Below are 24,024 nucleotides of genomic sequence, written 5' to 3'. Positions count from 1 at the left end.
CATCACATCACAGGACTCAGAGTGTGTCAGCATGCCCAGGAAATGCATCTCCTACTTTCCCTTGCGGTTTCTTCCTCTCGGTCTGTCATCACCTCCTTTCAAGGCCCCTCTTTCCTCTGCCCTCCGGTGGACCAGACTGCCAGAAACTGTTGGTTTTTTCTTTTTCCAGGCCTTGGGGTGAGATGCTGAGAACCAGCGGTAGAGGAAGAGCAGGGGGTGGAGGATGAGGGGGCGGGGGCCCTGCCAGGGCTTCCCTCGCTGTTGAAATGGGGCTCATTTCCTTTCCATGACCTACTAGTACCTTGGAGGGCTGAGGGTGAGGGCCCTCAGTGTTCCAGGAGACGGAGGTTGGGCAGGTTGCTGTGGAGCTGGTTCCTCACCTAGGGACTGAGGAGGCTGGCCCCTTAGGATCCCACCTCGACGAGGTGGCCATGAGGCCCTCTTGGGTGAATGGGGTTATTTTCCTCCTTGTACTGCTTCTCGGGGCATCACACCCGTCATCAGGTAGGTGGGGAGTTCACAGGGGTTAGGGCTGTTCTCTGGGTCCCACCAGGCTCCTGGGCCAGGAGGGTGATCAGCAGACCGGGTCTGGGGGTTACCTGTCCGGGTCTAGGAGCCAACCCTGCTAAAGGTAACTGAGCTGAGGATGGAGATCAGCCTATCAATCAAAGAGGAGCTATTGAGTGCCAAATATGGGTAGGAAAGGATCAGGGGCATCAAAAGAATAACAATGAACTTTCTTTACTGCTTTGTCTGGGGCAACAGGTAATGAGACACAGACGCACAGAGGGAGAGACACATAGCGAGACAGCGGCAGATAGCGAGGCACCTAGACACACACACACACACACACACACACACACACACACACGGAGTGTTTGCAGATGGGAAGAAGATGAAGTGCGGTGTCCAAGGTTCCATGTTAATCAAAGCCAGAACTAGGAGCTATTAATTCCTAGACCTTGAGTTCCAAGGTACCTCAATGGCATCTCCTCCAACACTTTCATTTTGTATGTAAGGATATTGAGGCTCAACTTGATAAAGTGACTTCCCTAGGACCATCCAAGCTTTCAGAATCTAGACATCCTGTCCAACCCCCTCATGTGAGAGATGAGGCCCAGAGAGTGGAAATGAACTGTCAAGGCAGGGTTTGAACCCAGGTCCTCTGATCCCAAAGTCTGGGCTATTATACTACTGTTACAGTAGCCCACATCACCTTTCCCTTTGTAAGGAGCCTTCAAGTCTATTTTTTAATTTTTTTTTAGGTTTTTGCAAGGCAAATGGGATTAAGTGGCTTGCCCAAGGCCACACAGCTAGGTCATTATGAAGTGTCTGAGACCAGATTTGAACCCAGGTACTCCTGACTTCAGGGCCAGTGCTTTATCCGCTAAGCCACCTAGCCGCCCCCTCTTCAAGTCTAACTGAGGAGATCTTGCTAGCAGTCACCCAACAATAATGAGGAATAGATATGGAACAGAGAATGGAGGGCTCTGGGGGGAAGGAGAGCAGTCTGGGAGGGCTTCATGAATTTGGGGGGCATCTAAACTGGGCTTTGAGCCAGTCTGACTGCTCACAGAAGTCTACACCCTGGCCTGGAGATAAGAAAAGAACACATTTTAGCAATCCCTATGATGGATGTTGGCCAGGGAGATTCTTCTGGTGTATGCTGGGGGGAAGGGCAGGCAGAAATCACAGGCCATCTTTTACCCATAGGGAAACTGAGGCACAGAGATGTTCTTCAGTTTCCCTTGAATCTTAGTTTGAGAACTAAACTAAGAACTCAGAACTATCTGGTTCTGGTCTTGGTCCATAGCCTAGTCTCTGAAAGAGGCCCAGAGAAGGAAGCAAAGAGCAGAAATGGGATTCCCATCAGGGGTTCTGGAGTCAGAGGGTCTGCATTCAGTTCTCACCCTGGTGACCTTGAGGCTCATGCTTGACCCAGAGAACCTAGGGTTCTCAGAACATCTCTTTTTTCTTCATCAGTAAAATGGGGATGCAGGTAATACTGGCCCTGCCTGACCCGTGAGTTCCAGAGGTGACTAAATGAGACAATAGATAGGGAAGTGGGTGGTGAACTATAAAGGGCTGATCAGAGGGTCGTCATCAGTAATGAGCTTTCTCTATTCAAGGGATTCATTTTAGTTGCAATCTGTTCTTCTTTGGAGATATTTCTCGAGGACCCTTGGGAAGGATCCTCCAGGGTTTTAAAAATAATTGTAAACACACACATACATCCTGTGTCACATACATGAACATACCATCCCCTTTTAGTCTCACAGTCTTTTTTCCTACCACCTACAGAAAAGAGGAAAAAAAAGAACCCAAACCTCCCCCAAGCTTTGATAATGCTCTATCTTTTTTTTTTTTCCAGAAACAAAATAAGTTTGTATTTTTAGTTTCCCTCAGGGATAAGTTTTAGTGCCCTCCCCCCAGACTAGGGGAGAAACTGGATAGTTTGGGGCTCTCTGTCCAAGAGAGAAAATCAGCCAACCATTCATGGATTTCTTGAAAAGCTGTCTTCCTCCATCATGTTCATGGAAGAGGAAACAGGCAACTCACCCCACTATTCACCCTGGAGGGAACAAGGCTAGGGAGGTCTTGGGCTCTTCTTGTCCAGAAGACATCCCGAAGGGGATGGATGACTTGATGTCGTGGCCATGCCAGGGCAGAACTGGAGAGGGATCTGACCCAACTGATGAAGGCTGGAACTTGGGGGATAAACACAGTCCCACAGTTTATCTGCCAGTCTTTCCAGCTTGGCAAGATGTGTACAGACACACACACACACACACACACACACACACACACACAAACACACACAAACACTCTCTTTTATGCTTTTGTTTGGGCTGTAAAACCAGTCCAAGGATGCCTACACACACACTTACACACACACACACACACACACACACACACACACAAACACACGAGTCCAAGGATCCTTATACTCACACTTACACAGACAGACAGACACACACACAGACACACACTTTCTTTTATGCTTTTGTTTGGGCTTTAAAACCAGTCCAAGGATCCCTACCAAATTCAAGCATTATAGATGAAAGGCAGATGAGAGAAGTACACAGCAGTGAAGATTCCCAGACACACTCTATGTTCCATGCCCAATACAGGGACAGTCAGATCAGCAATGTTCAGGAAGTTTCCATGACTTTAAAGTGGAGTTGGTTATAATCAATAAGGATTTTAGCAAGGAAAGAAGGTAGGAAGGAAGGGAGGGAGGAAAATCCAGGAGAGAAGCTGGAAGCCATGCTGGGAAGGGATAGCTATGGAAGGATAGTCTCAGCAGGTGAGAATTTATGGGAAGGCAGAAATTTACTAATGGCAGTGAGCAAAATAAAACCTTGCAAAGAGGATGATTTGGGAATAAATTGAAAGAAAATCAACAATAGATTAAGAGACAAGCCCCAGGATAAGAAGTAAAAAAGGGGACTCACTGATTTATTTATTCACTTTCTCCTTCCTTCCTTCCTTCCTTCCTTCCTTCCTTCCTTCCTTCCTTCCTTCCTTCCTTCCTTCCTTCCTTCCTTCCTTCTTTCCTTCTATCCACTGAGATCTTCTAAGAGATCAGCGTTTAGCAGATTGGCTGGAAGAGACTTCAGTGGCCGTCCCATCTACCATTTTTATGTCCCATCTACCATTTTCATTTCATTCACTTGTTTAAAGCCTAGGTCAGAGCCAGTGAGCTGAAGAGCAATTTCAATCCAGATCTTTTGATTCTCGGCTCTTTCAGTTGTACTCTCACAGGACCCAGAGCAACACTGAGTGTGTGGTGGACATTCTTCCTATTTGCTTCACTTTGCTTGGATCGCCCCCAACCTGGCACCCACATTGTGTCCCTCTCCCTGAGATGACAAAGAAAAGAGAGATCACTCAGCAGTGACCCAGATGGGGGAATTCTCCAGTGGGAGACGTTGAGGTTTAGCTGAATCACAGATTTTAGAGTTGAGAGGGACCTCGGATAACATGGAGGCTGAAAGAATCTGGACTTCTCAGCAACAAGAAGAACTAGTCAAGGGAGTGACTCAGTGAAGGTTTGGGATAAAATGAATTCCAAGGACCCAAAGACCTGGCCTCAGATAGGCATGCCCAAACTTATACATTGATATGAAACAAAAGACAGGATGATGCAGGCAAAATTGCTCCAAGATTTGGAGTTGGGCTATCTGAGCTAGAGGTTTAAGTTTTGCCTCTTATTAGCCTCATGACAACAGAACTTTTTTTCTAGTTTTTTCTAGTTTTCGTCATCTGGAAAATGATTGCAATGATACGATAATACATGGGCCATTGGCCTCACTTGACATGGAAACATTTATTCAAAGTGATTGTGACAGAATGTCAGTAATAATTATTACCAAGGGAAGAATAAGCTAGGTGGTGTGGGAACGGCTATGTCATATGACTTTTGAAAAACTTGAATTTAGACAGTCAACTATTAAGTCTTCTTGTATGTGATGGGGATCCCAAGAAAGGCCAAAGACAGTTTCTTACTCTCAAAGAACTCTTGGCCTAATGGGAGTGACAATGGAAAAACAAGTCTGACTAAACATGCTACAGATCCTCTCCAAGGGAGGGCTCTAGATGAAGATAGGAGGACCCCCCCTTTATTTCAGGGTGCTGGGGAAAAGTATTGAATCTTGAGCTGAATCAACCCTGGTTCTCACACAATCTAGTTATGTAACTTTGGGTGAGCAATTTCCACTCTGAGTTTGGGGGTTTTTGCATCTGTAAAATGGGGATAATAATGCTCTCCCCACTGCACAGGAGTGTTGAGAATAATGGGGCCTTCATAAATGGATTCAAGATACTAGTACACTTCAGTGCTTCCTGGGGACCAGGGAAAGGTGGGTTGAATTTTGATACTGTGGTTACATGTCACTGCCCCAAGGTCCTTCATAGTTTTTTTCTGAAAGGACAGAAATGTACCATTTTAAAAAAGATGTGTCCAGGGCAGGGAAGCTGAGCTCCGTTTTCTAACTCCCTCCATGGAAAATCAAACTCTGTTTTGAACCAACCAGACATGGCTATCTTGGGGAAAAGGAAAAGGGAATCGATGCTGGTCCAGGGTCTGCTGTGTTGATGTGGTCTCCTGGATCCCCCTAACCGTGTATGCCTCTGGTCTAGGTTGGTGGCTACCCCCTCCTAATGTCTTGCCAGATTCTGGGCAAAGAAGGGATGTTGGCCAGTGATCTTTTTTGTCCCCTCCTAGTCCTCTGCTCTTTGACATGAATTCCTGAAGGAAATGTCCAAATCACCATCTCTTCTTTGGCTATGAGTTTGAGGCAGAGGTCTTAGGGAGGGAAGCTCACACAACCCCATGTGGGAAAAAGAGATAGTGTTGGATTTTTTTTTTTATGGCAACTGTTGAGAAGCTGTTGCTAATACAACTGATGTGTGTGTATGTTTTGTTTTGTGGTGCCTTCCTCTCACATGGTATCACGACTTGCCCAAGATGGGAATCAAGATGAAAAGGACATTTGCAGGGATCCAAATGATAACCCATCTTTTGTCATCTCACTCTTTTCTTTATTCTCTGTGGCCTCTTGTTGATGGAGATTATATGTTTTAATTTTTTTAAGGCTTTTTTTTGCGAGGCAAATGGGGTTAAGTGGCTTGCCCAAGGCCACACAGCTAAGTAATTATTAAGTGTCTGAGACTGGATTTGAACCCAGGTACTCCTGACTCCAAGGCCAGTGCTTTATCCACTACACCACCTAGCTGCCCCCATATGTTTTAATTTTTTAAAATAATTTTTACTGATTTTTAAAATACATCATAGAATTTCTCTCATTATCCTTTCCTTCTCACCCTACTAGAGTTATTTTAAATAAATTTTTAAAAAAAAGATTTTAAAAAGTCAATCTAATCAGTACATAAAAAAGTCTTTAAATACATACAATGACCACATCCATTAATCTCCCCTTTGCAAAGGAATGAAGGGTCTTCTCATTTCTCTTCTTTGTAGACATTCTTGTTTGTAATTTTTCAGCATTTGTTGTTGGTTGTTTTGTGGTTGGTCTTTCCATTTATATTGTTATAGTCATTGGGGAGATTGTTTTCCTACCTACTCCACTCTGCATCATATTATGTAAAATTTCCATGCTCCTCGGCATTCATTATATTTGTCATTTCTTAAGGCATTGTGATATTCCATTAAAATTTATGTATCAGTTTATCTATTCCCTAATCGATGGACTCCTATTTTGTAGAACTGGTAGATTTTTCTCAGAAATTTGCTATTTTTTGACTATTTCTGTTTTCCTAGATGCATTATTTTTGGTAAAAACTCTTAAAATTCATGTGATTAATGTTATCTAATTAAAAACCCCACTATCCCTTCTTTGCTTAGGAATCTATAGCCTACCTATAGTTATGAAAGCTATATGATCTGCTTCTTTTCTTTGTGATGGAGTATGATCTTTAATATTAAGGTCCTGTATCCATTGTGCATTTATTGAAGTTGAAGCTTAAGCCTGTTTTGTGTCAGACTGCTTTCTAATTTTCCCATTAATTTTTATGTAAAAGAAAATTCTTTCACAAGTAATTTATTTTTTCTATTTTATGGATCATTGGATTATTACTGAGTTTCAGTGTTTGAGATTCTCTCTTGTATAGTTTATTTATCATTGATTTACTAATCTGCCAAGACGGGATAGATTTTGATGATTGCTGTTTTATTATACGAATTCAATAAATGCTATTTGCCCATTATCCTTAAGTTTTTTCATTATTTCCCTTGATAGTCTAAATCTTTTTTCTCCAAATATAGTTATTTGGTCAAACTCTATAAAGTATCTATTTGATAGTTTGATTGGTGTAGCATTAAAAGCTCTCTTTTTGAGAGAGCTCACTTCTGTAGAACTGTCATTTTTTAAAAAAATTTTTAATTAAAGATTTTATTTGAGTTTTACAATTTTTCCCCCAATCTTACTTCCCTCCCCGCCATGGAGAGCAATCTATCAGTTTTTTACTTTGTTTCCATGTTGTACATTGATTCAAATTGAATGATGAGAGAGAAATCATATCCTTAAGGAAGAAGCATAAAGTATAAAAGACAACAAGATCAGACAATAAGATATCTGGTTTTTTTCTAAATTAAAGGGAATAGTCCTTGAACTTTAGAAGTGTCATTTTTTATTAGGGCTATATTTCAGCCCAGCCTTGAGCACTGAACATTCCTCCAATTATTTGAGTTGTTCTTTATATTTTTAAGGTACCCATTGCATTTGAATCCATACAAGTATTTTGTTTATTTTGGTAGATTGGGTACAAGTATTATATGGATTTTATAGTTATTTTAGATGAGATTTCCTTCTTCATTATTATGTATGACTGTTGTTCTTTCAGTCATATCCAGCTTTTCATCATCCTGTATATCACAACACTCTTCTCTCATCCATTATCTCCCAAAGTCAGTCCCAAGTTTATATTTGTTATATTTATATTTGTTGTTTCCATAACACAATTCATTTCATCCTTTTGCCTTTAATCTTTCCCATCATCAAGACCTTTTCTAATGAGTTCCATCTTTTCATTATGTTGCCGAAGTAGTTAAGCTTCAGTTTCAGTATTTGACCTTCCAGTGTCTGAATTCATTTCTTTAATTGATGGATTTGATCTCCTTGTTGTTCAAAGAACTCTCAAAAGTTTTCACCATCACCATAATTGGAAGAGTAGGTTCTGTAGCATGCAGCTCTCCTTACAGTCCAACTCTCACAGCCAAACATTAACAATGGAAAAGTCCTGATTTATAAGGATCTTTGTTAGGGAGATGAAGTTTCTGCTTTTTTACTATGCTGTCCAGATTTGCCATAACTTTTTTTTCCCTAAGGAATGTCTTTTAGTTTTATGGTTGCAATTACTATCTGTTGTGACTTTTGAGCCTGTGATTTTTGACACTGCTTCCATTCTCTCTTGAATTTTATTAATATATAGAAATGTGATTTTGTAGGTTTATTTTATAGAGCTATTGTGTCAATGAGTATCATTGGTAATTCCCCATATTTTCTATTTAATCCATCATGTCACCCCAAAACAGGATAGTTTTGTCATGTTATCTATCTTTATGCTTTTCTTTTAACATTTTTGTGATAGCATTTCTACAATCAAATAATAGTAGGGAGAGTGAGCACCGTTGCTTTACTCCTACATTTATCAGGAAAGTTTCTAGTGTATCATCATTGCTTGCATGTGATGTTTGTTTTTGGTTAGATAGTTTTTACAATATCAAAAAAATGATCCCTCTATGCCTATACTTTGTAGTTTTTTTTAGTGAGGCATAAAAGAGCACTGTACTTTTTAAAAAGAGTATTGCACTTTATCAAGGCATTTTCTGTATCTTCTGAGATCATCTTGTGGTTTTTGGCTATTTTTTTGTTTGTTTTTTAGGTTTTTGCAAGGCAAATGGGGTTAAGTGGCTTGCCCAAGGCCACACAGCTAGGTAATTAAGTGTCTGAGACTGGATTTGAACCCAGGTACTCCTGACTCCAAAGTGGGTGCTTTATCCACTACGCCACCTAGCCGCCCCAGCTATTTTTTTAAAAATATGATTGTGTTTGTTTCCTTAATGGTTTTAATATTAGGAAACATTGATTCATATGACAGTGATCTCTTGGACAAATTGTTGTGGTTAGTCATGTTTTGTCTTAAGTCCATACATTTTGTCAATTTTCTTTCTTTGTCCAATTGTGAACCAGAAGAAAGGCTTTCTATAGGAGATGATATTGGGCTCATATCTGAATCAAAGCAGGGACTCTAGAAGGTGAAGATAAGGAGAGAGTAGATGCTATCTGCCTGGAGGAAAAGCTGTCCAGAGTCAGAGAAATGGGTGATGGAATATAATGTATTAGGAGCAGCAAGAAGGTGAGTTTCACTGGGGATGGTGCATGTGAAAGGCAGGAATGGACACGTAGTTGGGAGGTTCAGTTGGAGTCAAGTTATACAGAGCTCCAGATGATTAACAGAAGAATTTATATTTGGTTGTAGGGGGCACCTTGAGTTTATGGAGTGAGAGAATGACTCAGACTTTTGTTCAGGTATATCTTTTTCATAGGCATGAAGGACTAGAAAGAAAGGAACTTGAGGCAAAGAGACCAGTTAAGAGGCTATTGTATCAATCCAGGTGAGAGGTGATGAGGTAACTTGGGTGAGAAGGGAGAAGGAACTAATTTAAAGGAGAGATACTAAGTGTGAAAGAGCCCATGACATCGAATCTGAGAATCTGGGTTCAAATCCCACCTATCATTTAGGACTTGGACAAAGTGGTTCAACTGTTTTGGGTCTCAGTTTCCCTGAATGTAAAATGAGATGATTGGATTTAATGGCCTGAAAACTTTTCTCTACTTCTAGGTCTATGAGAAGGCTTGGCAAGTGATTGGAAATGGGGTGGGGTGAGGAAGAGAGAGAAGACCAGAAAAAGATGGTGAGACCTTGACAGGAAGAGGGAGCCTATAATGGGGGTGAGTTATGGGAAGAGTGAGGAACTGGAAATTTTCTTTGAATAATTTGTGGTTTGGGACAGTATTAATGAATAGAGAGAGGTTAGTGATGGAATAATTTCTCCAACTAGTTTTAAAACGCCTAGCAGTGGTAGAACATTATCAGAGGTGAGTCATGCACATTTCTCTAATACCTCAACATTAACAAATGACTTTTCTCCCAATCATCCTGGTTAATATGTTGTATTAGTATTTATTTCCTTTTTTACAGAAGAGGAGCCTGAGGGTCATAGACATACAATGGGGGAAGGGAAGGCTCCGTTCCCCTGCATCTTCTAATGCAAGTGTGATTTTCATTTCTCAAGGAAGTCTGTGCCAAGTCCTTTTGTCGGTAGAAACCACACACACACACACACACACACACCCCAACCCAAATATCCACATTGAGACTCACACTCACTAGCCTTCTGTAAAATGTGGTATTTGAGTACTATAGTCAGGAGGTCAAATGAGTTTGAAGACAGTTTCCTTAAGATCAACTCAGCATTTTCTTTGATGGTAATCAGCTTGCTTTATTTCATTATTCTGATGCAGGAAGGAGACCAAATTGCTCATTTTACAAGAAAGAAACTGAGGCTCTGCTAGGGGAGCTGACTTGCCTCAGGTCACAGTGTGAATTGGTAGCAATTGTTGACTTCTTGGATTCATTTTCATGTGAATTAAAAAAAAGACTCACATTTAGTGTCAGTAGGGACTGATAAATGTTTAGCTCTTTTCTCTCTGAAAAAATAGGAGCAGACAGCACTTCTAAGATTGATGGACAATATTACCATTTCTCCATCATTTTTGTAAGCCATAGCAACAAAACTAATTGGCTATTCATGTGTAAGGTCTGTTGATTTCTGCTCACATTGAATATTTAACAATCAGCTCCAGTCCCCATTGGGCAAGTCAGGATGGGATACAAAAGTCTAAGTGATACCATCTCTGCTGACCATCTTCCTGGTGAGCATGAGCAGAGCAAGGCAACTGGCCATCCCACAGAGAGATCACTGGGTGAGACTTTAAGCTCACACAAGCCACAGAGTTCCTTCTTCCTCCAGAATTCCTCCTCTTGATTTCCCTAAGGGTGACCTTTGTCCTCCTCCTGGTCAGTCTCCCTGATTCTCCCTCCCAGCAGCCAGCCTTCTCATCCCATCCCTCTCCATGGAGGGACTCAAACTGGGGAACTTGTTTCCTTTTTTTCACTTACATCTTTTCCCCTTTTTCTTTCCACCAAGCAATAACTAACGAGCCCGAACTTGGGGCCAGTCCCTAGAGAGACAAAGGACAAGCAAAAACAGTCCCTGCCTGCTGTCAAAGGGCTCTGAGTACAAGTCAATACATGCAACATAAAGACAAAACAGACAGAAGACCATCAGAGAGGGAAAGCAGCGCCTGGGGATGAGTGCAGATTCCAAATAATCCCTTGAGATGGATTCTTAGAGGGTGACAACCTTGCCTAAGGTAGAAAATGACAAGTGTCAGAGGCAGGGTTTGAACCCAAGTCCTGTGGTAGTGCTATATACCACACTGCTGATCTAAGGACTGTTGGTTTCAAATCCAATGTGCTCCATGCTTTGTATCTCACTGGACAATGGGGAATGGACTTCTCTTTGCCACAGACTATTCCCCAACATTGACTCTAAGGAGGTAAATCTCCCATGGAATTTCTTTTCCTTGTGTGTTATAGATTACTTGTAGGCTGGAGCATAGAAAGTTCATTTGTGCATGATACCGATCTGGAGGATACTGGTTTCACTCTGTTAAAAGTCGAGTTGAACCAAAGCTTTATAGTTGCTTCTAATGCTATTCCGTTTCCCATCACCATGTCTGTGTACAGGTGGATCTGTATGCATTCTCTCCTCACTTTCCTTAGGACCTGGACCTGCATTCAGGCTCAGGTAAAATCTCCATAAGACCTTTGCTGGGGTCCTCCTCCCTTGGTAAGGTCCCCCCTACACCAGAAATGTAGACTGATTCCTTTTGCCCGATGCCTAATTACTAGTTGATGAGTTCAACTGGATTCCACCCAATTTAACTATGTCCAACTATGAGAATGAGCCTCAGTTCTTTTTGTAAAATGGGAGAAAATAGGGAAAATTAGACCTTTTGAGTCCCTTTCAGCCTTCAGTCTATGAATGAGTGTGAATGGTTGGTCTGTCTCCCCCACCCTCTCCTCTAGACTTACGACTCAGACATTGCCTTAGGTCTGTTAGGGGATGGCATCACTAAAGTTTCTTTTATATATTTCTCAGACTTCGGAATAACTGACTGGGTTTTTATTGTTTCTTAAGAAAACCCCTCTTGTGGTGTCTAGGTGGAGCAGTGGATAGTGCATCTGCCCTGGAGTCAGGAGTACCTGGGTTCAAATCCTACCTCAGACACTTACTAATTACCTAGCTGTGTGGCCTTGGGCAAGCCACTTAACCCCATTGCCTTGCAAAAATAAAAAAAAAAAAACTAAAAAAAAAATAAAGCCCCTCTTACTGTACTCTACTTTCCTGGAGAGCAAGATAGCCCAACTCAAAGAAGCCGAGACCCTCTACTGCTGCCCTGTCCTCTACGGAGCAGGCAGATGCCATCCACCCTTCTTCTCTCTGCCTTGATGCTGCTCAGAGAAGTTATTTTCCTTGAACCTTGCGGGTGGATGCAGTTTTTCAGAATCCTGCTGCGGAAGACAGGTTTCAGAACACTCACCCCAACAGCCACACCCACCCGAAAATGGCACATTTACTGGAAAGGCTGAAAAAATGACTGGTTTTATATTAGACCAAGATGTAAGCCTGGGGTTCCAAGTATGACCAGGTTAGACAAAACAGGATTCAAATTTCATCTGAAGAGAGTGGGGTGTTGAGTCTTAGGACTGAAAGAGAGCCTGGGGGGTGGCTGGTCGGACCCACTCTCTAACAGAAAGATTGACTCTACCCTACCCTGCCCTGTCAACACAAGGCTTAGCTTAAGGACCCCCTCTTCTAGGTGGCCTTCCCTGTTTCTTCAGTTGGCCTTTAAGTTCTTCTGGCATCATTTCCAGGCTCACCCTTTTATTCCTGTCAAACTGCTCATTTTCCAGGACTGGAATCCCTTGAAATGGCGCTGAAGGGCCATCTTCTTAGGTGCTTCCTTAATCTGCCCTTCCGTGTTCTATCCTTAAATTCTCACTTCTGTACCTGCCATTTTGCTCCCATATCCTCAGTGAAACGTAAGGTACCTGAGGGCAAGCATTGCTTCCTTCCCTCGCCCCTTGTTCCCACCCCTACCCCAGTGATCTGCATATGCCAGGCTCTTAGTAAAGGCTTGAGTTTTCTCTCTCTTTAGCTTTTAGGAATCTGTGCTTTATCTTCATACCTCACCTTTTGTTATATTCCAAGGGTCACACACTGGAGGGTAGAAGGGTTTTCAGGTGCGATCCTCTAATCCCTCATTTTACTGATGAAGGAACTCAAGCCCAGGAAGGGGAAGGGTCACATAGCTAAGAGGTATCTGAGGTGCGAGGTTACTGAGCATGAAGAGACTTGGGAGGAAGCTGAGGAGGTGAGAGGAGCAGGACCAGTTGGTCTCCAAACAAAAGCAATGATATCCATGTGAAGGCTCAACTGAAGGACAGAGGGGAGGGCCCCGGGCTTAAAAGTTAATGGGGGGGGGTGGCTAGGTGGAGCAGTATATAGAGCACCGGCCCTGGAGTCAGTAATACCTGAGTTCAAATCTGGCCTCAGACACTTAATAATTACCTAGCTGTGTGGCCTTGGGCAAGCCACTTAACCCCCATTGCCTTGCAAAAAAAAAAAAAAACCTAAAAAAAGTTAATGGGTCTAGCAGGTCCAGATGTTCATGCCTCTTCTTTGATGTCATATCTCTTTTTGTTGTTGAACCATTTGACATCTCCAAGGACTTAGTGGATGACTAGTTCCTTTTCCATATTTTTGGTAGCTGTGGTCGGTGAGGATGGGAGCTGTGGCTCCTGTAGGTGCAGTTGGCAGGTCATCTCTCTCCATGCATTGCTTGCCTCGACAATGGCTTCAGGGACAGCCTGGAAGAAGGTTCATTGGTTTGTGAAGGTGATGCTACTGTTCTTGTGATTCTTGGGTTTTCTTTCCTGCCATTGATGTTTGTCCTTCTTTATTGAAAAAGACCATGACATCACGGAGCTGATGCCAGCACAAGAACTGGAGTTGAGTGAGGGATTGCTATGCCAAGTTCCCAGCTTCATTTTCTCCTCTGGAGTCATTTGGGTTCAGTGGCTAAATGTGAATCAGGATGACTAGAAATGACCCTAGATGCGAGGCAATCAGGGTTAAGGTACTTGACCAAGATCACACAACAAGTAAGTGTCTGAGGTTGGATTTGCACTCCATTCTTCCTGACTCCAAGGCCAATGTTCTATCCACTGTGCCATCTAGCTGAATAAAAGTTGGTTGGCAGATGGTGTTAGTGTTGGCATGGATTTGGGCTCCTTGTGCACCAAGATTGCTCTCTCAGAAGATGTGTGGTTCCTAGACATGAACGTGGTTTTCCAAATGTGAACTGAGCAGGGCAGAGGACAGAGGACACAGGGTCCACCCTTTCCCTTCACTTGAATGTTTTACCTTTGATAGGGTGGCCCAAGGTGACTTTTCTTTCTGTTAATTCAAAATGCTATGCCATGAATTGGTGCTGCATGAGATGAGCAGAACCAGAAGAACATTGTACATCCTAAGAGCAACATGGGGGTGATGATTAAATTTAATGGACTTATTCATTCCATCAGTGCAACAATCAGGCACAATTTTAGAGGATCTGTGTTGGAGAATACTATTTGTATCCAGAGAAAGAATTGTGGAGTTTAAACAAAGACCAAAGATTATTACCTTCAATTTTTTTAAAAAAATTGTCTTGTGTACTACACAATTTTGCTATCTTTAAGATTTTATTTCTTCCTCAAGGATATGATTTTTCTCTCAACACATTCAATTTTGATCAATGTACAACATGAAAACAATGGATCAGACTGCCTTCTGTGGGGGGAAGGGAGGGTGGGGAAAAATTATAAAATTCATAATCTTACAAAAAATAAAAAATCTTACTTTGTTATACAAAAATCATAATTGGAAAAATTTTAAAATAAATAAAAATACAAATATGTCATAGGGATCCATTCCTATTTGGGTATGACTCAATCTAATCCCTTCATTTTATAAATGGAGAGAAAATTGAGGCTAAGGGACATTATATGACTGACTCAAGCATGTAGAGAAAATGAATACTTCTGATAGTATTTGAACCCAGGTCTTCTGATTATAGATTCACTTCTCTTTTTACTATATGACACTTCATTTGTCCTCTATTTTAGCCAAAGAAGTATCCGGGTAGTTTTACTAATAAACTTGTGAATTTCTCCAAAAAAAAAGGCTCTGGCACACTATTAACTGAAAATGTCCTTGTTTGCTCACTAAAAGTTCCCCATCAGGAGAACACCTGACAAATGATGGATTTTGGGGAACCCCAAAATAGGATTTTACTTGCATTCCTTTTCCATCTCACAGCATTACATTGAATCCAAGACTGCTGAGCTCTCTCTTCTCCCTCCAGTGTATTGTGTCCCTTTGGCTTTAGGTCATCTGTCTATTCAATGAGCAAGCACTCCTGCCTTTATCCAACTCACTGTTAAATTGCTCAGGGCCAGCCTAGCACAGGTCCTTTGGGAAGGTCCCTGGTGTCCTGCTTCAAAGGATTGAAGGATTAGACCTAGTTATTCAACCAGTTCAGAATCCACTCATATCTCTCCTCTTTCATAAATAGATCATGGGATGATCTCCGCCCCCCCCAAGATATTCTTTACCTTGGTTCTCATAGGTCTGGTCTTTTCTACATCATGGAAATATTTGGTGATAGTTAAAATTTCATCAGAAAAGCCTAGTGTCAGTTCAAATCCCACTTATGATGATTACCAGTTGTATAACCTGCAACTAATCCTTTCTCCTCTCTGGGCCTCAGTTTCCTTTTCTGTAAAATAAGAGGGATTAAATATATGACTTCTGGGGGTCCTTTAAATTTAGAATCCTGCAATCCCTCACTGTGTAATCTTTACCTACTGGGAAGGCCCTATGCCCAGGACACATCTACAATATATGTTGGTCAGATGACTTGATTGAATCTACAGCAAACAGACTGATCTTAGACCAAGTAGCAATTTCAGGGCACTGGCCCTGGAGTCAGGAGTACCTGAGTTTAAATCTGTCCTTGGTCACTTAATAATTGCCTAGCTGTGTATCCTTGGGTAAGCCACTTAACCCCATTGCCTTAAAATAAAATAAAAAGAAGAAAGCAACCTATGTGCTCCCTGGTTTCCCATAGGCTCAGCTCTATGGAGTTATGACTGACCCATTGAGGAAGACCCATAAGTAGGAACTTCCCCATGTATCACTCATGGAGAGGTTTGAGATTTCTTTTGCCTTCTTCTCCAACCTCTAGAAAGAATTATGGTCTCAACAATCCCCTGCCTTTTCTAGTCAATCACTTCCCTCACCTGGTCATCCCACCTTTAAGATAATGTTTCACTTACAGAATCTTAGGGTTGGAGAGGTCTCTTGGTGCCAGTCTAGCTAGCCCAATTCTTATCCCAAGACTGGTGTTCAGAGAGGATAGTATGGTGGGGCACAAGAAAAGTTTAAGAGGGCACAAGCCAGAGATGTCATGGACAATGAACTGTTACATCTTTTTTTTTTTTTCCCTAGTGAAAACCAAGAGTAGCCTTAGCTTTTCACCACTGCAACTCTCCAGGGCAGAAGGAGAAAATGCCACTTTCATCTGCAATGTCGCCAACGAACCGACAGTACATGTCTTAAACTGGTACAGAGAAAAGAATGGCAGCCAGTCTGAGAAGTTGGCTGGCTATCCAAAAGATACACCCAGCTCTCCCTTGCAGGACAGGTATCACATAGCCATGCGGGATGATAAAAAGACCTATGAATTGACTATTGTGGGACTTCGACTCAATGACAGTGGGAGATACTTCTGTGGAAGAATCAGTATGAATTTGGAATTGCCATCAGTCGAAGAAAGTGATCGGTCAGAGCTCAATGTGACAGGTGGGTTAGCCTTCCTAGGTTTCCCTTCCTAGGGAAAATAGGTCACCAAATGATGTCCCAGAGACTGGGAAAGACCCTTGTAATAATTCTGGGTCCAGATCAATGCCATCCTGTGTCATGTGCCACTGATGTGGGAAATAGCTACTCCTTTCTTATCTAGTCCCAACCCTACCATTAAGAAAGCAACCCATGGGGCAGCTAGGTGACGCAGTGGATAGAGTACTGGCCCTGGTGTCAGGAGTACCTGCGTTCAAATCCACCGTTGGACACTTAATAATTGCCTAACTGTGTGACCTTGGGTAAGTCACTTAACCCCATTGCCTTAAAATAAAATAAAAAGAAGAAAGCAACCCATGGGCTCCCTGGTTTCCCATAGTCTCAGCTCTATGGAGTTATGACTGACCCATTGAGGAAGACCCATGAGTAGGAACTTCCCCAGGTATAACTCATGGAGAGGTTTGAGATTTCTTCTGCCTTCTTCTCCAACCTCTAGAAAGAATTATGGTCTCAACAACAACTCCTCCCTTCATCACTCAAGTGACTCCTGAAAATTCCACATGGATTTTTGTGGTGGTCTCTGTCATTGTTGGCGTTGTGCTACTGCTGCTGCTGCTCTGTTGGGTTCTGTTTGTGGTAGAGTTCCGAGGTCGAGGAGGTAATGACTCCCCTTAGCATCCCTCACCCATCCTATTCCCTACCTCTTTCCTGCTTGTCCCTCCTTGGTAAGGGTACTTTCTATCTTCTGTGTATGTACCTATTGAGAGATCTTGTCTCCCCCATTGGAACAGAAGTTCCTTGAAGGCAGGCACTGGTTTTGCTTTCTCTTTGTGTTCCTGGGACTTGGGACAGTGACTGATCCAGAGGAAATGCTTATTAGTTAGTTGTTTAATTGACTATCCCATGTCTCGAGGAGCTCAAGAGGCCATTGCCACATTTTTCCTCTTCTCCTTCTTCCTCTCTTTCATCTGCGTCCTCATCATCAGAGAAAAAGTGAATCGATCATTGACTTTGGAGTCAGAAGACTTGGGTTAAAATCTTTATTGTCTTTACTTCATTTCCCTCATCTTCAGAATGGAAGTAATAATCTAATTTGCCACAGCCATCACCTCCGGAGGGTGAACAGACTGTTTTGTTGTTCCACTTACCATCTTGGTGATTTCCTAGCTCCATTTTTTTGATCACCACCCCCCCTCTAGTGCTGTCTCCCTCTCCATATTAGATTATCAGCTCCTTGAGGTTAGAGATTTGTCTTGTTTTTGCATCTATATCCCAAGCACTTAGCAAGGTATTGGCACATGGTAAGCGCTTATATGCTTTTTCTCCTTCTATCCATTCATCCATCCATCCTTTACTCATTATTCTTCATATAGGATTATGAAGACAGCACAAACCCTATAAGCTCTGGAAATTAGAGTTATAGTAACAATATTGAATAATCTTAATATTAGTATTAGTAGTAAATGTTACCACAACAGTCTTATACTTAGTGTCTCAAGCATTTGGTGCCATCTTGGATCCTCATAGCTTTGGGGTTGAAACCTCTCCATTCCTCCATGACATCCTCACCAACCTCACTGGGCCATAGAGCCGAATTCTTGAAGGTTACAACATGAAGTTACCAATTTAATTGGGTCCTACCTCTTTCCACAATGAACCCTGTGATGGACAAGGTGTCTGAGACCCAGACCAGCTAAGTGTGGAAGGGCTTCACAACTGAAAGAACACTTGTTGTGACTTTGGAAGACCTGAGTTCAAATTCTACCACTACATGTTGAGTGACTGGCCTCAGTTTCCTCATCTGTAAAAGATTGGATTAGTTCTAGGAATCCTCCTAGTTCTAGACCAATAATCCTGTGAACTCTCAAAGGTCAAGTTATGCAGGGCACGCAAACTCTGTGTTAGCTTTTTTCAGCTATAAGCACATAATAAAAATAAATGATGATGATAATAATATAGTTAATATTTATACAGAGCTTACTTATGTATCTGGAATTAAGGGCTAAGTGTCTTACAACTCATATCGTTTAATCCTCAAAATAACCCTGGAAGAAGGTATCATGATCTACATTTTATAGATGAGGAAACTGACGCAGAAAGTGGTTAAGTGACTTGCGCAGGGTCCCACAACCAATAATATCTGTTTGGATTTGAACTCAGGTCTTCCTGGCCCTAGGCCCAGAGCTCTAGCCAATGCAGCACTCAGCTGCTATTAAGGGTTTCTTATGTGCCAGACACTATTAGGAAGTGGGAATACAAAGACAAAAAATAAAATGATCCCTATCTTTCTTACATTCCCTCAGGGAGATGATGCCCCCATATTGATCTATATGACCCTGCTGTTTAGCTGCTTCTCCCTTGACTTCTTCCCCCTCCTGTCTTCTTGTGACTTGATTTCATAGATAAGGAAACTGAAGCTCATAAAAGTGAAATAATTGGCTCCTCCCAAGTGGCAGCATGAGGAAGAAAACCTACATGTCCTTGATCTGTACCCACCATTAAAAAAACTGGAGGGCAGAAACACTCAGGGATGTTCTCCCACACTCATTGGCATGGAAACTTTGACACATTCCATTTCTGGCTTGGGCTGCTGACCACCTCCTTAGGTAATTTTGTGTTCCCCTACTCTTGTGAGCTCATCCTATGCATGCCAGTCTTGATGTGGATACCCAGTTAGTAAAGCCCATCACAGAATTCCTCAGAACTCTGATGATGAAGTGAATCTGCCAGTCTTAGCTACTATGGTGGCTGGTATTGCACGAGGGCAGTGGATGCCTCCACACTCGGCTTCTAACACATTTTCCATCAAGCCAGGTGACTCTCCCACCTCACACAGAGGTGAGACACCTCCCGAGGGAAGCCTAGACCTAGGCCTGAGGTCTGTGAAAGAAGAGGTAGCTAGCTGAGAGAGATATTTCTAGAATCATCAAAGCTACAACCTTGATTATGGCCTTTGTCACTATGATAATGAGCCAGGGAAGGTCCTTGGCCTCTGAGCCAAGACACAGGCAAGAGAAATTGGAGCTCAATAGGTCCCAGTCTCCTCCTTCTGCTCTCTATAACTCAGATCTTCTGCCTTCAAACACCACTGCTGCTGTATAGTGAGGTTCCTTTGTAGGCATCATCTCATTTGAGCTTCATAATAACTATGTGAAATAGGGACTTGAAATGTCATTATACCCTCTTTATAGAAGAGAAAATTGAAGCTAAGAGAGGTTAAACCACTATTCCAGGGTCTCCCAGTTAATATATTTCTTGCTTTTATTTAAAATGAGTTTCAAATTTTCTCCCTCTCCTTGAGATGGCAAACAATGTGATTTCAATTATATATGTGACATCATGTAAAGCATATTAGCCATGTTGCAAAAAAGAAAAGAAAGAAGAATGAAAGAAAAAGAGAAAGAAAAAATGAAAAAGTCTGCTCTCAGAGTTCATCGGTTTTCTCTGGAGGTGGAGAGCATTGTCTTCCCAGATCCTTTGGCATGGTCTTGGGGCATGGTCTTGATCAGGACCTAGTGCAAGTGAAAGGAGTAAAGTGAAGAATATCCTGGCTCCAAGTGAGTCTCCAACTCTGACACCTCCTCCCCTGGCAGAAACATCTAGAGACTTGCATCAACCTTGACTTTCCATTTCCCCAAGTTTCTTACCATATTCACTGCATCTTCCATAACCCAGTTTAGGGCAGGAGGAAGTGATGATTTTTGATCTCAAAGCCCCCTTTCCTACCTCTCTGGCCTGATTCCCTCTTCTATCCCCCCCGGCCCTCCTGCTCTGCCCCGCCAATGAAGGTGACCACAGAGGAGCAAGGCTTATTTCATTCCCTGTTAGTGGGACAGGAGCAGCTGCCCAAGTCCTTGGGTTGTTTGTGGGTAAGGGAAAGAGTGGGAACCAGAGGAAAGACCATCCAGGATGGGACTGTGGAGATTGCGCCCCTTTACCCTCCACTGTCCATGATGTAACCTTTGTGCAATGACTCTTCTTACATAATAGGGCTCTCCTGGGGGGCTCCTATAATATATCTCAACTCTGCTCTGATGTTCTCCTTGGAGATTTTGCTTCAGATTTCTCACTTTTCTGGACCAGAGCTTTCCTCCTCCCTCGTAATCTCTGGGGATTGGGGAGCGGTAGGTTTTAAAAGAACAATAGTGGGGCAATAGGGAAGGCAAGACAAGAGGCGGGGGTCCCTTCCTGGGCTGAGCAGAAGGCCCATCTTTGGCCCCTGGTGCTCCCTTCCCCATCAGGGAAGACCAGGTGGGGTCTAGGAGATGACCTCAACAAGAACGCAACTCAGAGATTCCCTTTTCTAATCAGCGCCTGTCTTTTTCACAGGGGCCGGTACCTCGGAGAGCGATAAGGACTCCCTGGTGAGTTTCTTTAGAGTCCCCTTCCTCTTTTTTTTTTGTCATTAGGGTGGCACCATCCACGTTTAAGGGGGAAGACTGACAGGCTTGTTTCCCTGTGAAGAATCCTGGATTCAGAACCTGAGGATCTGAGTTCAAATCCCAGAACACTAGCTGGGCACATCTAGCCAAGTCCTTTTCCCCTCCTCTGGGCCTCAGTTTCCTCTGCTGAAAATGAATGAATTGGACTAAATGTTTTTTCAAGCCCCTCTGGCACTAGCTCCTGAGATTATCATGATATGGTAGAAAGAGCATGAAATTAGAAGAGTTAAAAGGACTGAGTTCGAAACTCAGTTCTGCCATTTTTCCCCTTGAGTGAATGTTGGCCATGTCAGTTCAAGATAGTACATGGAAAAAAACACATTCTGGAGTCACGTTCAAATCTAGTCTTATCTTTGTGACTTTGGGCAATGTAATGCCACCTCTCTGGGGTTTGAGCCTGGTTATTCTGACTCCAAATGGAATTTCTCTTTCTAGCACATCTCTCAAAAAGGGAAGAGAGAAAGAAAAGAGAAAGGGAGGTAGGCGAGGGGAGAAAAAGAGAAAGAAAGAGAGGGTACATCTAGTGGGGATGACATCAGGTTTCCTCTTTGGCCTGAGAGCATCTTGTGTCCCATGTCTAATAAAACAAAGCAATCCGTTTTAGCCCTAGGTTCTTTAAATATTTCCACTCATTAGTATCAAAATAATAATGATTATTATTATTGTTATCAACAATAGAAGCATACTAAAGTTCACAAACCTATCTGATCACACTGACACTGTGGCATAGATACTGTGATAGTTCCTATTTTACAAGTGAGGAAACTGAGGCAAGCATTGATTAAAGGACTTGTTCAGGATCACATAGCTAGCTAGTGTCTGAAGCAGCATTCGAACTCAGGTCTTCTTGACCCCAGGTCCATAACTGCCTTTTCAAAAGAGGCCAGAAGGAGGATTGGATAGTCCTTGCTGAAGATGTGGTCAGATAATGAAGGAACAAGACCTCATCTGGTCAGTGACAGAGCCAGCATTAGAGCAGGGTGTCTCTGGCTCCCCAGTTCCCACACTCTAGCCAGTGATGTGGCTAAACCTGAATGTTGAATGGAAGGAATAATGCTAGGAGCATCTTCTGCATCTTCTTTTTGTAGTCCTTGAAGAAGGCTGAGCCATCCATTGTGTCGGTGTCCACTGTGGTCTACGGTCAGCTGGATTTCCAGAGGCCTGAGGGTCCCAAACAAGGTGGGGCTGACTCTTGTGAACAGACAGAATATGCCACGATCATCTTCCCAGCTGAGAAGCCTACATTCTATGGCAGCTCTCCCCATAGGAAGTAAGATGTGGCAGCCTTGAGAGGACACTTGCAGGACACTTGCAGGACAACTCTGGGACTCTTGGGGATCTGCTTGTAAGCCTAAGCAGGTCCCTGAGGAGTGGGAATCCGGTTTCCTCCCTCTTCTCCATCTGCTGCTCCATCTGGGAAAGGGCAATCTTGGGAGAGAGGCAAAAGGTCCTCATATCTGCCCAGGGACCCTAGGAGAACATGGAGAAGTGTGGGAGTACTTTCTTGCTGCCAGCCTACAGTTTGCCCTGGGGCCTGGGAGTGAGCGTGGGAAGGGCTTCTGGGGGCCAACGCTAGAGGCTAGAGACTGTAGGAGCCAAGAGGACACCTGTCCCCTTGGGAGGCCACAAGCTAAGAAAGTACTCACTGAACTTGTTCCTTACCTCTGAGCTAGGCAAGGTGGGCACCATTGGATGGAGAAACTTGAGACTCAGAGAGGGTCTTGCCCCAGAAAGCCTGGCTAGTTGCTCCAAGAGCTGGGATGAACCCCTAAGTCTCCCCACTCACAGTTCCATGCTGTTCTCCCCACATCTCCCCCACCGCATTTTCCCTCTTGGTAGTGTCTATTCATAAAATGGAGACCTGGAAGGGGCCTTTGAGATCCCCCAAGACTGCTGCATGGATAGAGGGCATCTCCCTGCCGATGGAGACCAGAATCATCTCTGAAACTTAATCTTTGGAGCTGCCAAGAAGAGTTAAAGCTTTTTTCCCAGGACCATACAGTCAGTGGCTATCAGAAGCAGCTCTTGAACCCAGACCTCACCCAGGGCTCTTCCCTCGGAAGAGCTTCTTCAGGAGGATAGCAGATGAATGGGACAGATGGAATCCTCCAAGCTTAGGAAGGATGAAAAACTTCTCCTGGGTGGGGGAGTAGCTGTGGGGACTGAACAAAGAAGGAGAGGGAAGGAGCGAGCCCTGGGGTACACTTAGCACTACAGAGATGCAAGGAGGGGTTGGCAAGCCAGACACCCTACCTCAAAATAGGCCAAATGTGGGCATTCTTAATGAGAGTTAATGCAAACTTTGTGGGTACAGGTGGCTGCTAACTATGAAAGTGAAAACCTTAGTGGGATTGAGGGGGGGTGGGGAGGTGAACCCTAATTCTCCTCCTCCTCTGCTTGGGACTACTCCAACCTTCTCCAGAGGGCAGGGGAAGCTAAGGGACCTTGACCCACTCCACTGACTCATCCCTTTGCTATTCTCACCCCCTCAGCCCCCAGATGTGCCTTTTCCCCCAACCCATACAGTAACCTGCTCTCCCAAGTCCCCAGGACAGCAATTTCACTTTACAGGCCTGGAGCTCTGCCATTGTCTGCCAAAGCCATTTTAGGTTTGATTAGTTCCTCAAACTCCTTCAAGGACCCAGTTACTTCCCCACACCAGGCCCCAGGATAGCTTCCTGGGGGTAGTCTCTGTCTGCTTAACAGTAATGGATTGGAGGCTAGTCTCACCTTTTTCTGTAAAGATGACGCCTAATCTTTTCAATCAGAATGCACATCTCAAGTTTGGGAGTCATTTCTAATCCTCCTCTCCTCCTCCTCCTCCTCCTCCTCCTCCTCCTCCTTCTTTTCTTCTTCTTCAACTTTTTGTCAGGCAATGGGGTTAAGTGATTTGCGCAAGGCCACACAGCTAGGTTAAGTGTCTAAGATCAGATTTGAACCCAGGTCCTCCTGACTCCAGGGCTGATGCTCTGTCTACCATGCCACCTAGCTGCTCCTGAGTCATTTCTTCTTGAATTTGTGTGT

The 24,024-nt window shown here is 43.3% G+C and overlaps 1 protein-coding gene across 1 annotated transcript; it reads left to right on the top strand.

Moving 5' to 3' along the window:
- The first annotated feature begins 307 nt into the window (after positions 1 to 307).
- PDCD1 (programmed cell death 1) lies at positions 308 to 24,024 on the top strand. The gene is made up of 6 exons (XM_074192505.1): positions 308 to 504; positions 16,208 to 16,561; positions 17,055 to 17,216; positions 20,888 to 20,922; positions 22,089 to 22,270; positions 23,527 to 24,024. The coding sequence occupies exons 1-6, from the start codon at positions 432 to 434 to the stop codon at positions 23,672 to 23,674; spliced, it is 954 nt and encodes a 317-aa protein (XP_074048606.1). The 5' UTR covers positions 308 to 431; the 3' UTR covers positions 23,675 to 24,024.

The sequence above is a fragment of the Macrotis lagotis genome, chromosome 6 (assembly GCF_037893015.1).
Source record: "Macrotis lagotis isolate mMagLag1 chromosome 6, bilby.v1.9.chrom.fasta, whole genome shotgun sequence".
In the NCBI taxonomy this organism is placed as follows: domain Eukaryota; kingdom Metazoa; phylum Chordata; class Mammalia; order Peramelemorphia; family Peramelidae; genus Macrotis; species Macrotis lagotis.
This window is presented reverse-complemented; position numbering and strand designations above follow the sequence as displayed.

Coding starts and splice junctions, on each gene's coding strand:
- PDCD1 (XM_074192505.1), top strand. CDS start 432: ATGAGGCCCTCTTGGGTGAATGGGGTTATTTTCCTCCTTGTACTGCTT. Junction 505..16,207: donor GGCATCACACCCGTCATCAG/GTAGGTGGGGAG, acceptor TTTTTTCCCTAG/TGAAAACCAAGAGTAGCCTT. Junction 20,923..22,088: donor AGAGCGATAAGGACTCCCTG/GTGAGTTTCTTT, acceptor TTCTTTTTGTAG/TCCTTGAAGAAGGCTGAGCC.